At 55.6% G+C, this 16848-nt stretch overlaps 2 protein-coding genes across 13 annotated transcripts in view; both read left to right on the plus strand.

Moving 5' to 3' along the window:
- Positions 1–1784: 1784 nt before the first annotated feature.
- On the plus strand, positions 1785–10829 carry UQCRC1 (ubiquinol-cytochrome c reductase core protein 1). 2 transcript variants are annotated; one of them, XM_082344972.1, is made up of 13 exons: positions 1785–1943; positions 2194–2337; positions 3892–3978; positions 5086–5215; positions 5407–5605; positions 6187–6266; positions 8182–8297; positions 8536–8679; positions 8820–8980; positions 9103–9188; positions 9681–9769; positions 10118–10193; positions 10637–10829. In XM_082344972.1, the coding sequence occupies exons 1-13, from the start codon at positions 1875–1877 to the stop codon at positions 10699–10701; spliced, it is 1446 nt and encodes a 481-aa protein (XP_082201098.1). In that variant the 5' UTR covers positions 1785–1874; the 3' UTR covers positions 10702–10829. The 2 variants fall into 2 exon arrangements, with proteins under 2 accessions (XP_082201098.1, XP_082201099.1); XM_082344973.1 differs by having other exon boundaries at positions 1786–1943; positions 2197–2337.
- A 3368-nt stretch (positions 10830–14197) lies between these two features.
- Positions 14198–16848, plus strand: part of LOC309606985 (6-phosphofructo-2-kinase/fructose-2,6-bisphosphatase 4) — a 75764-nt gene continuing 73113 nt past the window's right edge. For 7 of the 11 annotated variants that reach the window (XM_082344903.1, XM_082344892.1, XM_082344904.1 and 4 more), the window contains exons 1-5: positions 14817–14967; positions 15064–15149; positions 15620–15800; positions 16449–16608; positions 16694–16787. In XM_082344903.1, the coding sequence (XP_082201029.1) occupies positions 14846–14967; positions 15064–15149; positions 15620–15800; positions 16449–16608; positions 16694–16787 (643 nt within the window). In that variant the 5' untranslated portion in view covers positions 14817–14845. Of the gene's footprint in view, positions 14270–14618; positions 14769–14814; positions 14968–15063; positions 15150–15619; positions 15801–16448; positions 16609–16693; positions 16788–16848 lie in introns of those variants that run through there. The other 4 variants (XM_082344893.1, XM_082344910.1, XM_082344908.1 and 1 more) reach the window with 3 other exon arrangements.

Genomic DNA, 16848 nt, shown 5'->3' on the forward strand with positions numbered 1-16848 from the left:
GAAGGTGCACAATACGCTGGTCACTGGAAGAGGTTGTGTCACAGGCAAGAGGAGTCTAAGGAGACATGACAACGAAATGGAATGTGGTATCCTGGATAGGATCCTAGAACGAAAAAGGATATTAGGTAAAAACTAAAACTAAGGGAATCTGAATAAACTATGGACTTTAGTTAATAATAATATGTCAATATTGGTTCATTAATTGTAACAAATGTATCACAATAAGGTAAGCTATTAATAGGAATAACTGTGCATGCCTGTATGTGGGCAGGGATATATGGGAAATTCTGTACCATCTGCTCAATTATTCTGTAAATATAAAACGGTTCTAAAAACTAGTTTTTAAAAAAACTAATTAGGAGATTCTATTTCACTTTATTTTTTCATGTCAAGATCATAACATAATTTTAGCTCACAAAATACTTATCAGTGCACACTTAAGCATCTTCTGTCTGATTTTTATAAAAGAAAGTTTTGAGTGATATTTTGAAGATCACAGAAAACCTCATATACCTGTAAAAGGAAGTACAGTTCAGAAATATGCTATTATTTCAAAAGCAACAAACATTTTTTGTAAAAAATTTATTTTTTTTTAAGTGATCAGTTGATATCTGCCTTTAAAATCTTTTATTTATTTATTTATTTATTTATTTATTTATATTTTTGGCTGAGTTGGGTCTTCGTTGCTGTGCGCGGGCTTTCTCTAGTTGCGGTGAGCGGGGGCTACTCTTCGTTGCGGTGCGTGGGCTTCTCATTGTCGTGGCTTCTCTTCTTGAGGAGCACAGGCTCCAGGCATGCGAGCTTCAGTAGTTGTGGCACGTGGGCTCAGTAGTTGTGGCTTGCGGGCTCTAGAGCTCAGGCTCCGTAGTTGTGGTGCATGGGCTTAGTTGCTCTGCAGCGTGTGGGATCTTCCCAGGCCAGGGCTCGAAACCATGTCCCTTGCATTGGCAGGCAGATTCTTAACCACTGCGCCACCAGGGAAGCCCCAAAAAATTTATTTTTATTTTACTTTTTTATTTTTGGCTGAGACCCGCGGCTTGCAGGATCTTAGTTCCCCAATCAGGGATTGAAACCGGGCCATTGCAGTGAAAGCGCAGAGTCCTAACCACTGGACCGCCAAGGAATTCCCTAAAAATTTAAAATTATGTATTAAAATAATACAGAAGTGTAAAAATGGTAGCCTCTTTTCCCTTCCCCTGAATTCATTTTCTGTAAGTCACCTGAATGAGAGTTTAGAGTGAGTTCCTCTGGATTTTTTTCTATGTAGCCTATTAGAAAAAGCACTTCGTTTTGTTTTGTGTGTGTTTTGTTTTCCAAACAAGGAATCCTTTTCACAAATTAGTCTCTAAAACTGTTGTTTTTTTCTTAGCAATATGTTGCTAAATTCTTTCCATGTCAACCGTCTGAACTTTCTCCATTCCTTTAAAAAGAAAACCGTGACTTTCAGCAGCAGCCTCATAGTCCCAGGTTCCACCCTGGTGGTTTAGCCCTGGGGTTGCGATTCGCAAACATGCTGTGGCTGCGCTCCCCGCCCGCCCGGCCGCTCTGAGCACTCAGTGGAGTCGAGGCGCCCACTGTTGGCGAGCAACATCGCGCACTCTGCCCCCTACGCCACTACCACGGGTGAAGAGGGAAGATGGACTAGATCCAGAACAGACCCGCGCAGGACGATGACTAGCCAGATGGATTAATGCGCACTGGTACCCAGGGACGCGAAGACAAGAACTAACGACCAGCAGAGAATGAATATCCGCGGCGTCCTCCGCCAGGGGGCAGCCGAGCGCCAAGTCTGCGGTACTGCGCCTGCGCCTCGCGCGCTGCTGCGTCCACTCTACGCATGCGTGGCGCGGCTCAGCGTCCACTGGCGCCAGAAGATGGCGGCTTCCGCGGTTTGCCGGGCGGCTGGCGCCGGGACGCGAGTGCTGGTGCGCAGCTGCCGCTCGGTGAGGTGTCAGCGAGAGCGCAGAGCTATGGGGAACGGGTCTTTGGAACGCAGACCGGGAGCGGGCTGTTAGCGGCGGCGGGTCGAGAATGGGGAGGTCGCGGGGTCAGGGCCGTGGGAAGGTCACGGCCGAGGGCACGCATGGGAGTCTCGCGGCTGGCCTGGGGGCGGGGACGGGGATCCCACTGCAGGCCTGAGAGCTAAGGAGCGATCCTCCAATCTAGTTCTCAGTCCTGGTCTTCCCTTTCCAGCAGCCGGCCCTGCTGAGGTCGCCTGTCTTGCGGGGCATCGCCACCTACGCCCAGGCCCTGCAGAGCGTGCCGGAGACGCAGGTCAGCCAGCTGGACAACGGGCTGCGAGTGGCCTCGGAGCAGTCCTCCCAGCCTACCTGCACGGTGAGTGGGTCCGCTGTCGGGATTGCACCTCCATATTGGGCATGGTCTCTTTTCCCAAGTCGTGGTGTGACCTTGGGCTCAAGTGCTCTGTGGTTTGGATCAGACTCCACTCAGCCACCTCAGGATTGACCCTCCTACCCCAATCCCTACCCTAGCCACGCCTTGACTTCTTGGGGGCAATCCTCACCTTAACCAACACTTACTTAGCGTGTGATGCTTGCCAATCAGGAGGCCAAGTCTTTTGTCAGCTTTTTCTTCAGCAGCCCATATGAGAGAAGTGATCCTTCAGTGAGGAAAATGGGGTTCAGAGACATTAGGTGACTGCCAGCCTCACGGCCCCAAATCATAATCCCTTGCCTAGACTGGAAATGTATTGCAGAAGAAATCAACTAGAAAATTCCAGTTAAATAGATAATTTTCCTCAAAATTCACTCAAAGATAGAAATCTTGGCCTTATGATAAACAGAGAAGAGTCTCAAGAAGCGAACCGTCTCCTCCCCACCCCAAACTTCAAGTGGTTTTATTGGTAAATTCTTTCAGTTTTCCAGGAACAAATAATGTCCTGTGATATAAGTTGTTACTGAACACAGCAAAAGGTGATGGGCAATTTCCTTATTACATGGCACCTGTATAAGCCGAACCACGGCCTGTTGAAGCTTGGTAGAGAATGCTGTATTTCGTGGACACTAAGATGCTCTAGATTGTAAGGAACATCACTGTGCTCTAGTGGCAGGAAAAGAATGCTGCCAATTATAATCAAAGGATGCCATGGATTGTAAAACGTATCTTTCGAAGATGTTAGATGTGTAATAGATGTTCACGTAAAGAATTTATGACACATAGTACGTATATCAACATCTCTTAGGAAAGTAGATGTGACATTTTAAGTCAGCTGTGAAACAAATAGTAAATTAAAAGATTAGGTCTATGTCACCATGGGGGTGAGTAGTGTGGTTTGTGTTTCACAGCACACCAGGAGGCTATTAAGAAAATTTTAAGATTCTCTCGTTGGGTGCCAAGGAGACACTTTGCAGTGTTAGGTGTCCAGCTCTGTTTAAAACTTTTTTTTAAAGTGTGAATGAAGGCTACTTATGATGATAAAATGTTCAGTGTTTAAGCCAATAGTCTCTTCTTTAATGGCGAAAGGACACAATCACCAGAACAAAGGCAGGGTATAATTTTTAGGAAGGAGAAAAGAAGTTGTTTTCAAATGATTAGTTGCTTGCCTAGAAGAAACAAAAAATCAACTGAAAAGTGAGGTTGAATTTAAGAATTTCCTGTGGTGATGGGACAGGTGAACATGCCTGGTTTGAAGCTTCCCTGCGAGTCTCGATAACCAGTCAGGAAATAGAGCAGGGAGGAGAGGTGATGCAGTGTGACTAGTCATTCAGCTGGTGCCCTGTACCTCTAAGCACAGGGGTCCTGCTGAGAAGCTCTTCCCCAGCGTGGGACTGTGAGCCCCTGTCTGGGGCTTGTGCTGGGTCATGCAGGGTGGGGTGTAACGGGGGGCTGAGGTGGTTTGTGTGTTACCTTTGTTTGTGGTTTCTTGTCCAGGTGGGGGTGTGGATTGATGCTGGCAGCCGTTATGAGACTGAGAAGAACAACGGGGCAGGCTACTTTGTGGAGCATCTGGCTTTCAAGGTGAGGCTCCTAAAGTCCTGCATCTGCCCTAGGCTTAGGGCTTCCTGCTGTCCCTCCTGAGGATGCAGGTCAGAAAAGTCAGCCTCCTCAATTATGGGTTTTAGCAGGGTAGCGGGGGAAAGAGATCTCTGGATGACTTTTCTGGGAGGAGTCATGTGGACTTGGCCTCTTCTGAGTGAGCGCCTATCTGGTGAACCCCTGCACAAGGCCCCCAGAGCCAGAAAAACCCCAGGGAGCCATAGGAGCCCTGCTCTTCACCAGAGGCCAGGCCTCTGTTGTGTGCATGCATGGATGTAGAATTGTGGATGTACACGTGCATTGTAACAAACCCACAGATTTAGTTTTTGTAAAATGCTGTGCATCTCTTGTTTGTAGAAGTGAGTAGGAGCTTTCTTGAGGATGGGAACAGCTCCTAAGCCACCTCGTGTTCGCATGGAGTAGAGACTGAGTTCTTAAATGAATGAAAAAAATGGAGAAGATACGGGATAGGTGGTGTTGTGGAGCAGGAATGGGCAGCTAGCCAGGTCCATCATCACAGTTGTGTGTGTCAGTCTCAACACATTGATACGTGTGTGTATCATTGGACAGCAGCACTGCCATACACGTGCACGCATACATACACACACACTGGACTAAGGTTGAGTCCTACAGAGGCCATAGCACACACACAGAGTCATATAAATGGTATGAGGGAGAGTGGGTAGTGGTAGCATCACCTGAGCACAGGTGTGAGCTTACCTGACCATGACTGTCAATAAGAGGAGAGGGAGTGCTGGTAAGGTCAGGCTGGTATGGGAGCTCTCAGTCAAATGCTATACCCCCTCTTGGTATGGGAGCTCTGGATTTCAGGTAACACTTGCTTTGGCCATGCCCTTCTTTCCTGGCCCCTGGATGTCTTCATTCTCTTGGTCCACGATGCTGTGATGTTGATTGGCTTAAGGCCTGCTAAGCACTTGGTGAGCACAGCCTCTGGGCCGTGTAACCCCAGAGTCTTTGCTGAGGGAGATACCTGTGGACCAGTGGTCCTGCTGGGACTTTAGCCTATGAGGATGGGGGTCCTGGGCTCCCATGGGGCTCCTGATTTGTCCTGTTGGTGTGTGGTTCCAGGGAACAAAGAATCGGCCTGGCAGTGCCTTGGAGAAGGAGGTGGAGAGCATGGGGGCCCATCTTAATGCCTACAGCACCCGGGAGCACACAGCTTACTACATCAAGGCACTGTCTAAGGACCTGCCAAAAGGTACGCTGGAGGATGGGACCGGGACACCGGTAGGACTCCAGGAGTGCAGAGGACAGGCACTCAGGAGCCCCTGGCCTGGCTGAAGAATGGGGTTACCCTTAGAGTATGGCCTTGCAACAAAGCAACCAGTGGTGTCAGGCCTGGGGTTTTATCCTGTTACTGGTCTCCAAACCTGTCCTTCTTGCATCCAGCTGTGGAGCTCGTGGCCGACATTGTGCAGAACTGCAGCCTAGAAGACTCCCAGGTTGAGAAGGAGCGTGATGTGATCCTGCAGGAGCTGCAGGAGAACGATGCATCTCTGCGGGACGTGGTCTTTGACTACCTGCATGCCACGGCATTCCAGGGCACACCTCTAGCCCAGGCCGTGGAGGGGTCCAGTGAGAATGTCAGGTGAGCGTTGGCTGGTCTGGGGTGGAATTCGTCCCCTCATTCTGGCATGGCCAGGCCATGTCCACATGAGTTTGTCTTTAGTTGATCTACTGTCTGTGCTGTTTATTTTCCTAATTCACACAAGTGGAGACATTTTCTATGTTGCCACATGGTCCCTGTGATTCTTTTTTAACACTTGTGTGGTTTTCACTTGAATTTCGGGCTTTGCTGTAGGGTACGTTTCCATGTATGTCCTGCCAGCCTGAGGGAGGGTGCTCTGGGTATTCCTCCACATGGCTTCTTGTCCTCTGGTGGGATGAGCTCTGCTGCTGCCCCTCAAGAGCCCCCACTGTCAGTTCACACCCTCCTCAGAGGGGACTACAAGGCTGTCCTGAGGTGGGATGTGAGGGGGGCCCAATGAGGGCTGCCCTCTGGGCCCCAGAGTGGTGGGTGGCAGAAATGGGGCAAGGACCAATTGGTGTGTGGGGTCCTGCTCTCCAGAGAAGCCATGTCTCCTGGTCTGTCTCCTCAGCCCCGTTTTGTGTGACCCAGATCATTCTGGTTGGGGAGCGGTGTTGACCAGTTGGCTGTATGTCTTGCAGGAAGCTGTCTCGGGCAGACCTGACTGAGTACCTCAGTCGGCATTACAAGGCCTCTCGAATGGTTTTAGCAGCAGCTGGAGGTGAGCGATGGGCTCGTTGAAGCCCTGTGGTAATAGGGGGGTGGACTGTGGCCTTGGTTACCAGGGCCAAGTCTCCCGGTTCTGACCATAGGGATCTTCCACTCCTGGGGACACTGTTCCCACCCTGTCCTTGAGGGGAGTGACCGCTCTTCCATGCTCTTTGAGGTGGGGTCGGATTCTCCTCTGCCACCACCACTGAAACTGGCCATCCAGGGATGCTACACCCCTCTTTAGTACAGGCCTCAGTTGGGCTGTTGGCCCCTCCAGGCCTCAGGGTTTTCTCAACCCCACCTGGTCGTAGGAGACCCAGGTTGTAGGCTGGTGGGAGATTCAAGCCCTCAGGCTTGTTTCTCTTGGCCTTGTCAGTGGGCAAACCAGACATTGCATGACAGATGGGAAGTGCGTTGAAAGGAAGGCATAGAGTGGTAGGGGGACTTTAATGGGGGACTCAGAGTTAGAGGGTAGGGAGGTGCTTTTGAAGCATGTGTCGTTTGAACAGAGGCTTAAAGAGAGGTGGGACTTAATTCGGTCGGGAGTGGGAGGTCTGTGCGGAGGGGAAGAGCAGTGTCACGGGCTGGTGTGTGTTTTGAGGCTCGCTCTGCTGCCGTGTAGGGGCCAGAGCGGAAGTGGGCAGGCGCAGGGAGTGCTTGTGGCAGGTGCCTGGTGGGGGACGGTAGGAGCTGGGAGAGAAGTGCGGGGACTCAGGGTGGCTTTGTAGGTAGACACCTGACAGAGGAGGGGACGTGGAGGGGAGGGGACGGGAGCAGGCCCAGGGTGCTTTCCCAGCTTAGGTCGTGACAGCTGACTGGGCAAGAAAGATTGATAGAAAGAACATGATTGGTGGCCCTGGGGCCAGTGAACCTCGGGACCAAGAGCAGTCTGAGCTACTGACACATCAGACTTTCTTGAGTCCAACAGGATCTGAGCTCAGGGAAGGAAAGAATAAGAGGCAGAGGCACCTAGCAGGCTGTACCTGGGGGAGGCTGCTTACTACCACAGCGCCCACTGGTCAACGCGCTATGGCAGCAAAGGCCTCCTCTTGCAGAGGTGAGGTCCAGCAGGGGTCCTGAGGCGTGAGTTTGTAACGTTACTGGTAAACGTCCCCAGCTCTCAGGGGACCCCGGAGCTAGTCACAGCCCTGCATAGCACCTCTTTGTGCCCTCTCACCTGCCAGCCCCCACAGGATCTGCTTGAGGAAGGGCCAGAGGGAGAAGGCAGGGCAGGTGGCCTTATGCCCAGGGAGCACCAGTCTTGTCCTTGGTGCTGGTGGGAATGTGTCACATGGGAATCCTTTTTTTTTTTTTTAAATAGATTGATTGATTTATTTTTGGCTGCGTTGGGTCTTCGTTGCTGCCCGCGGGCTTTCTCTAGTTGCAGCCAGCGGGGGCTGCTCTTCGTTGCCGGGCGCGGGCTTCTCATCACGGTGGCCTCTCTTGTTGCAGAGCACAGGCTCTAGGCACGCGGGCTTCAATAGTTGTGGTGCGTGGACTCAGTAGTTGTGGCTCGTGGGCTCTAGAGCTCAGGCTGAGTAGTTGTGGCACACGGGCTTAGTTGCTCTGGGGCATGTGGGATCTTCCAGGTGCAGGGCTCGAACCCGTGTCCCCTGCATTGGCAGGCAGATTCTTAACCACTGCGCCACCAGGGAAGCCCAGGGGAACCCATTTTGAAGCTCAGCATGCTGCTGCTTCCCTGTGGCTGAGGTGATGGAAGCTGTTTGACCCTGAGGTGCCTGCCCCGCCCATGAGATAGAGTGTGTCTGTGAAGGGTCCTCTTCCCTCACCTTGTCCTGATGTCACGTCTTCCTTTTGGTGTTTCCCATCAAGGCAGGACATGGGGTCCTCTGCTTGTGTGTGATCTCCCCTACCCTGTGCCTTGGGCCCTGGCTGGCCAGTAACTCTGCCGTCTGTCTCGGCAGGGGTGGAGCACCGGCAGCTGCTAGACCTCGCCCAGAAGCACTTCTGCAGCCTCTCTGGGACATACGCTGAAGACGCTGTGCCCACTCTCACTCCCTGCCGCTTCACTGGCAGCGAGGTGGGCTGCTTGGTGGGCGGGGGTAGTGCCCTCAGCTGGGACCTCTTGGGGGCACCCTCGTGTGCATGGCTATCTTCATGACTCCGGAGATGCCTCGAGTTGGGCAGGTGTCCTGTGGCTGCTGCCTCACAGGCACACGTGTTCACACTTGGATGCACACTCTCCACCCACACTTGGCACCTTTGCTGGTCGCCTGGGAAGTCTGGCTGTCCCTCAGCTTTGCCATGTACTGTTTCAGATCCGCCACCGTGATGATGCCCTGCCTTTGGCCCATGTGGCCATTGCAGTGGAGGGGCCTGGCTGGGCCAACCCGGACAATGTGGCCCTCCAGGTGGCCAATGCCATCATTGGCCACTATGACTGCACTTACGGTGGTGGCACGGTGAGTCCCAGGGGTGGGCATGGGATGGGACCTTGTCTTCAGGGAAGAGAGGGAGCTGGGCTGTGGGCGCTTGTACTGTGGGGTTTGGGGTGTGGACCGCAGACAGGAGGGTGGGTGCTGACCACCCTCATCCCTGGTAGCACCTGTCCAGCCCACTGGCTGCAGTTGCTGCAACCAAGAAGCTGTGCCAGAGTTTCCAGACCTTCAACATCTGCTACGCAGAGACGGGGTTACTGGGCGCACACTTTGTCTGCGACCACATGAGCATCGACGACATGATGTTCTTCCTACAGGGCCAGTGGTGAGTGGCGGCCTAGTGCTGCCAGGGAGGTGGGGAGGGAATAGGGCCCTTTGAGCAGGACCGTGGGAGGCTCAGAGACAGCACCGTCTCTCAGGATGAATCCCACCCCACCCCTGCTCTAGGATGCGCCTTTGCACCAGTGCCACAGAGAGCGAGGTGGTCCGGGGCAAAAACATTCTCAGAAATGCTCTGGTGTCTCATCTGGATGGTGAGTCCTGCAGCCCTGTGGCAAGGGGTAGAGTGCATACTGGCAGTGACAGTCCCAGTGTGGCCACCGTTCCTAACCAAGATTGGAAATGAAAACTTTGGAGGTCACACCATACCCCACCACTACCCCTCTCAGAGGGGCCTGGGGTTTTAGGTACAGGTGTGGGTAGGCTAGATCAACAGCCCATGGATACAGTGACAGGTGGTTGTACAAGTGAGGGTTGTGGTCTAGGTCAGACCAGGGTCCAGGTCAGCCCAGAACGCTGGAGGTTCTGTGTGTACCATGAAGCACTTCGGCAACCTCTCTGGGACATATGCCGAGGACGCTGCGCCCACTCTCACTCCCTGCCGTTTCACTGGCAGCGAGGTGGGCTGCTTGGTGGGCGGGGGTAGTGCTCTCAGCCGGGGCCTCTTGGGGGCACCCTCGCATGCATGGCTTGGACCCACGTGGATTGGACCATGTGGACCTGTAAACTTCCCCCAACCCTTGCAGGCACCACTCCTGTGTGTGAGGACATTGGACGTAGTCTTCTGACGTATGGCCGCCGCATCCCCCTGGCTGAGTGGGAAAGCCGGATTGCGGTAACAGGGGCCCCTGGGAGAGGTTCTGGAGTCTTGGCCTGGCAGACTCCCAGAGAGTGTGGAGAGTTGAGGCAGTGCAGACTGCTCCTATAGGCAACCCTGGTGTCCTAGGCAGCGTCACCTGCCTCGGTGGTGTAATTGGAGGGCAGGGCAGAGGCACTGATGGCTGTAGGGATGGGTGGGGCCCGTGGAAATCTACAGCAGGGAGAGCCCTGCTGCATTTCCCCTTTTGGTTGAGGGGCAGCTCCGTGGTACGTGTGGAAGATCTTGGGCGGCTGGATAATGTTGACTGGCAGAGGTGGTCCCCAGGTGCCTGTCACTCAGTGTGCCCTCTGCTTCATCCTGCAGGAGGTGGATGCCAGTATCGTGCGTGAGGTCTGCTCCAAGTACTTCTATGACCAGTGTCCAGCAGTGGCTGGATTGGGTGAGTGGCCTGGAAAGTCTGCTCTTTGTCCTTCTCCTCAGGCCGTTGTCTTGGCCTCCCCTCTGCCTCTGCTCCCCCATCCCCCAGCTTTCCCGGGGAGCAGCACGTTGAGGCCCCTAAGAGGCTCTGCTCAATAGCCTGGCTGCCAGGGAGTTCCTGCTCAGAAAACCTGTCCTAGCAGCTCCCTGACTCCCTGCCAAGGTGCCTCCATCAGTACCCCACACCTGCCGGGTAACGGACACCTCCGTGTGTGGGGTGGAGCTCCAAAGGCCAGAGCATGAAGGGACAGGCTCAGCACCCCCTGGAGGAATGTTCTCTTCCCTCTTTCCACTCCAAGCCTGTCTTGTGCTGCTCTGGGCAGCTCTGGATGGGGTGCGGCGCAGGGCCAGGTGTCCCTGTACAGGCCAGGTACCTCACCCTGATGCCCCACCTTATCCCCACAGGCCCCATTGAACAGCTTCCAGATTATAACCGGATCCGTAGCGGCATGTTCTGGCTGCGCTTCTAGGCAGGAAGCCTGTGCAGGCAAGAGGGCGGGGCCAGGGTCTGTGGTCCCCCCAGCCACAAGCATACCACCTCAGTCCTTCAAACCTGTGCTGCAGATAACCACCAACCAATAAAGTCCTGTGTTGAGAACTGCCTCGTCCCTCTCTTGGCATTGGCATGGAGTCCACTGGGCATTGGATTGGGGAGCAGGGACTTCCTCCCGGTTCTGCATCTCCTAGATCCTTCTGCCTTCCCACATGCTGATGTGTCCTTAGCCAGGGGCAAGCGTGGGGCTGCAGCACAGAGGCCGGAAGCCTTTGATGCCTGCAGGGAGCTGAGGCCAGCTGTTTCCACTTAGCTGCATGGGCGATGACCAGTCTGTCCCAAGAGTGAGGTGTGGGAGGCCATGGGAACTGCAGCCCCAGACTTGCCCTGGTAGAGGTCCCAGCCTGGGAACTCAGGGGGCTCAGGTGGGAAGCCCCTTGCTGTGGGTCCCGTGCAGTCACCCTCCGCTGGACTCTGGTCCCCCAGACGGACCAGGAGAGGCCAAGGAATGTCCCTGAGGAAGCCTCCTTCATATGTTTACTCTGGATTCTGGGAGGAGGATAGCCTGGGGCATAGTGTTCCCATTTGGTTTCTAACTGTTGCCTGGACAGGCAAGGCAAGAATCCTTTGCCTTGATTTGCCGCTGACTCAGGCTCCAAGAATATCCCTGAGCTCAGTGGGGCCTGAGCCCCCTCCCTAGACTCGGTCTGTCCCAGGCAAGTCCTGAGCTGCTGGCCCGGCAGTCCCCTCCCCACCTCCCTGAGGACCTGGTGGAGCTCTCAACTGTCTAGTCCCCCTGCCACCTTTGGGCTCTGGTCCCCAAGGCAGGTGGGCAGGTAGGCCCCTCTTCCTGTGCCCCCCAACCCTTCCACAGTCAGGTTCCCTGGGATCCCAGTGGGGGAATGGAAGTGTGGGGCCCAATTTTGCTGTGAGGGAGGTGCTGCTGGCACTTGTGGACAGGGCTCTGGGACAAGGTTTCTTGAGAGATGACTATTCAGAAGTGCCCCAGCATCCCAGCCTTGCAGTGGCCAAAACAGCCCTCAGTTCGCTACCACCCCACCCCAGTGCTTTTCCCTTCAGCCCTGTTTGTTGCCACAAGTTGTCAATTAGGAAATAACTGTCAAGTGCTTTCTAGAACCCAAGGCTGGGGGACTCAGGTCATCCTACTTTGTGAACAGCTGGAGAGAAGCTGCTGGACAGTGTAGAACCCTGACAGGCCCTCCCCTGGATGGTTATAGACACAGCATATCCAGGCTGGGGAACAGCAGGTGCCAAGCGTGTTGTCCCAAGTTTGAGCTCCTGGAGGATGGGGCTTGATTTCTCTGCTAAGCCCAGGCCTGACTCTCAAAGGCTACAGGTATGCTGGACACAGAGTGCTCGAGCGGGTGATCTGGTCCTAACGGACCTTGCATGCCTAGCCAGGGAATTTGATCTTTACTTTGGAGGCATGTTGGGGGAGGTGTATTGGAAGTTAATGGGAAGAGAAGTGACTTGGTCAGCTGAGAGTTAGCCTGGGGACTCAGGGTGGGTTTCTATGTGGTCCCGGTGAGCAGCGCTGTGGCAGAGCAGATACCACAGCAATAGTAAGAGCTGGAGTGGGCTTTGGGGGACACAAGCAGGACAGCATCCCCAGCAGGGCTGGGGTACCACAGGGGAGGGGCAGGTCGGAGGAGGATGACCTGCCCAGCTTTGGCCACGGTTCTGAGAAATTTGGAGGTGTTGAAGACAGTGGGATGTGTGGGGCTGGAATCCCCAAAAGAGGCCCCAGTTGGAGACATGGTGCCATCCAGCAGAGGTGGTGACCGAAGCCAGAGGAGGAAATGTCCAGGGGAGTGTGGGAGGGAGAAAGAAAACTCTAGGGCCCCAGTGTGTTTATGGAGGGAGCTGGTTTCTGGGGTTGGGCCCTAGGCTGTGCCTGCCAGGAGGCCACACCCCTGCTCATGAGCCTCCCCCCGAGCGCCAGACCTGTGCTCATCCTCAACCTTGCTTCTGCCTCCAACAGCCTCTCCTAGCATGCTTTGAGTGACCCCCCTCACAGCAGGCAGCCATTTCTTTTGGGGGACCCCTCATGGTTCTGATGAGGTTTGCCTGAACACCCTCTCAGCTGAGCCTCTGGTCTCCCTTAAAGGCTAGACCCAAATGTGTATGTATGTCTACACTGTATGTGCCAGCTCTGCCCTGCTCTCACCCACCCTTGCTGTACAAGAAGAGGTGAGGGTCTTGCGGGCAGGGGCTGCCTCTGTAATGAGAGCACGACTGGTTCTCTGCAGCCCTCACCTGTAGGACAGATTTCAAAGGGTTGGGGGGTCCTGGGACATGGCTGAAGAGACCTTGACCTAGGGAAAAGGTTCTGGGCCCTATGGATCACAGTGCTGTACCTCATGATAATTTGGGGCTGTCCCTGTAGCTCAAGCCTTCTGGACAATAGGAAAACAGGCAGTGTGGATGGTCCTCACTGCCCCCAGCTCTGGCCATATCAGAGACCTCAGGCCCTAGAGGAGGTCAAGGCAGACAAGTTCAACAGAAGTGCTGTCCCCCTTCTGTCCCCCATTAGCCTGTGGAGCCCCAGGAGAGGCTGGGGGGCCAGGCACGTTGGAAGGGGCCCTATGGCAGTGGTGAGTGTAGAAGTATTCTCCAGGCTTAAAAAAGTAACAGGGGACCTGCTCTTGGGAGTATCTCTCTGCCTCGGTATCAACCCCTATAATGAACACATACGTATATTACAAAGAGTGTCCCTGGCCTGCAGGTGTGTTGAGGGGACTGTCCATAATCACAGAAGCCAGCTGAGGGAGACGGGCAGGAACTCAGCCTGGTTAAGGGAAGAGGAGTGAGGAAAGGGTAGTTATGAAGGTGGACACCACAGGTGGACATTGAGGGCAGTGAGGAAGGGAGGGAGGAGCCCAGGGTGACCTCTGGGCCTGGCAGAGATGATGGGTGGAAGGGGGTCTTCAGGAAGAGTAAGTTGGGGACTTCCCTGGTGGCGCAGTGGTTAAGAATCCGCCTGCTGATGCAGGGGATACGGGTTCGAGCCCTGGTCCGGGAAGATCCCACATGCCACGGAGCAACTAAGCCCGTGTGCCACGACGACTGAGCCTGCGCTCTAGAGCCCGCGAGCCACAACTACTGAGCCCGTGTGCCACAACTACTGAAGCCGCGCACCTAGAGCCCGAGCTCTGCAACAAGAGAAGCCACCGCAATGCGAAGCCTACACACTGCAGCGAAGAGCAGCCCCCCCCCCGCTCACTGCAACTAAAGAAAAGCCCGCGTGCAGCAACGAAGACCCAATGCAGAAGAGTAGGTTGGAGGAGGGGACTCTGAGGGGCCAAAATGAGAATGTGTGGGTAGGGGGGCCTGGCTGGAGCAGGACAGGCGCACCAGTGGGGGCACAGGCGGTGGGGGGGGGTGGATTCCTGAGAGATGAGCTGTCACTGTGGGTGGTCCACCCTCCACACATGGATAACCCCTCCCTGCAGGCACAGCTGGATGGCATCTGCCTGGGGCTGGTTCAGGGCACAGTAGGGGGTCCAGGACACCGGAATGGACAAGTATGCATAAGTACAATACAGATTTTCTCCTCCTGGCTTCCCCTTCCAAAGTGGGGGTAGGCATTACTTGGATGCAGCCCAGTGGTGCCTTGCTTTCCCTGGCATGAGCCTAGAACCCCTCATTTGCTGGGGGCTGCTCTGCCCGTTGAGGGGATTGGGGTGGGACACAGGAGACCCAACAGACAGAGGGATGGCTGAATCACAGGAGAGGCCAGTGGAACTCATGGCCTGAGGGCTTGTCTGGGTAGCCCTGTCGTGGGTGGGGGTGGGGTGGGGGAAGGGGGGTGGTGAGTCATCTCCAGCTGCATCTTCTACCCCACCAACATCCTGCTGCGTCTTTCATCCCCAGGAACCTGTCTGAAGTCTGGTCTCCAGCAATCACTTCTAGTCTGTTTGACCTAAAGCAGCCAAGATCTCTGACCCTAGATGGGGTTGGAGAGGGATCCCTCAACATCTATCTGTAGAGAACCTCCTGGGGAAATCTCAGAAGCCACGGGAGGTGGGGGTCTTTACACTTAAGTGGAGTCAGATCATCTGTCCAGGGGAGGGTTGGCAGGGGCGGCGACTTCTGGGACGATGGGTGGGGGCGGGCCGCCTGGGTCCCCGCCTGCTGCTCCGCCCCCGGGATCAGGGACTTTTCTCTGCCGTGGCGGCGGGACTGCGACAGCAGCTGGCGACCGGAGCCGGCGGACCGGCAGGCAAGACCGGGACTGGGGGTGGGAGAGCGCTGGGTTCGGACCCGCCAAGGCCGAGGGACAGAGGCGGGGTCCTGGCTGACCGTTTCCCTCACCCAGGATGAGGCTGCGGCTCCTGGTGGCTGCGCTCTGCGCGGGGATCCTGGCAGGGGCGCCCCGAGTGTGGGCCCAGCACAGGGAGAGAGGTGGGTACGGCAGGGAAGGACCCCATCCAGGGCACTGCACCCTGCCACCCGCGGCTCCACTCGACCTTCATCCTGGATCCCGCTTCCCACCCTTCTCGACTCCTCATGCATTTCTCCTAACTCTCCCTGGACTCCCCAAACCCTCCGCGACCCACACTGCGTCTCCCAAACTGCATCCAGTTGTGCGTGGGTCCCCTACCCTATGTCACTCCGCGCTGGTCCCCGGACGCCAACCTCAGTCCCAGATCCACACCCGCTCCGGCGACTCTCCCTCCCCACTAGTCCTCCGCAGGAGAGTCCGCTCCAGGTCCCACCTCTGCTGCCTCCACCGCTCCCAGGCCCAAGCCAGCCTGGGCCGGTTTGCACAATGGATGAGGCCAACTCCTCCTCCCCAGCCCCAGGGGACCACAGTGAGGGGAGGGGGTGGGTGGGCCCCAAGAAGAAATCGTGATCGCTCTTCCCCGCCCCAGTGAGCTGCACGCGCCTTTACGCCGCTGACATCGTGTTCCTACTCGACGGCTCCTCGTCCATTGGCCGAAGCAACTTCCGCGAAGTGAGGGGTTTCCTTGAGGGGCTGGTGCTGCCCTTCTCCGGGGCAGCCAGTGCACAGGGTGTGCGCTTCGCTGCCGTGCAGTACAGCGATGACCCACGGTGAGTGGCTCCCCACAGCTGGACCCACCAGGACCCCACCCCCAGAAAGAAGCAGAGAGCCCCCAAACCCCTAGGTCAGGCTTTAGGGAACCCAGAGGATCCCCCCTCCCACCAGCCAGGACATCTTCTTAAGATAGAAGCAGGGATCTCCTAGGTACAGCCCTGACATCTGAGACCCCTCCTGAATAGTGCCCTGCCAAAGACAGGAGCTGTGTTTTCTGATCTAGAGATGGAGAGGCCTAGAAGGGGACCCAGTGGCTTGAGATGCCCTGTGCCTGCTGGACTCTCCATGTTCTGGCCTCCTGATGCCTTCAGCCTCTCTCAGCAGAGGGCCTCCCTGTCTGGCCAGTGTCCACCTCCTTATAACTGGGCCCTTCCTCCTACCATTATTTAATTAACCAGACATCCTGGTACCTGAGCCTGGGAGCCCCAAGGGGTCCAGGCCTGCCCAGGCCCAGCCACAGGCACGACACAGACAGGTACCTAAGGAGTTTGTTAGCTTGGGAGCTTCAGAGATGGAAGGTAGGAATCACAGAACCAAGTGGACCCTCAAGGGGGCCTGATACAACCCTCATTCTAGAGGCTTCTTAGAGGCCAGGACCAGAAGAAGTCCTTGCTCCTAGCCTGCTGCCACCCCCCTCCCCACAGGACAGAATTTGGCCTGGATGCGCTTGGCTCAGGAGGTGACGTGATCCGTGCCATCCGAGAGCTCAGCTACAAGGGAGGCAACACGCGCACAGGAGCTGCAATTCTCCACGTGGCTGACCGTGTCTTTCTGCCCCAGCTGGCCCGACCTGGTGTTCCCAAGGTGATCTCTCACCCTACCATGCCTTCCAAGGTGACCCCAAGTAAGTGTCTGAGGCAGTCCTGACTTGACCCTGCACCTGCCCCAGGTCTGCATCCTCATCACAGATGGGAAGTCCCAGGACCTGGTGGACACAGCTGCCCAGAGGCTGAAGGGGCAGGGAGTCAAGCTGTTTGCTGTGGGTGAGTTACCAAGCTGGGGTGACAGGTCAGCTGGGGCAGGGATGAGTCAGAGGGCATGTGG

Source organism: Balaenoptera borealis (assembly GCF_965194805.1).
Source record: "Balaenoptera borealis genome assembly, chromosome: 12".
Classification (NCBI taxonomy): domain Eukaryota; kingdom Metazoa; phylum Chordata; class Mammalia; order Artiodactyla; family Balaenopteridae; genus Balaenoptera; species Balaenoptera borealis.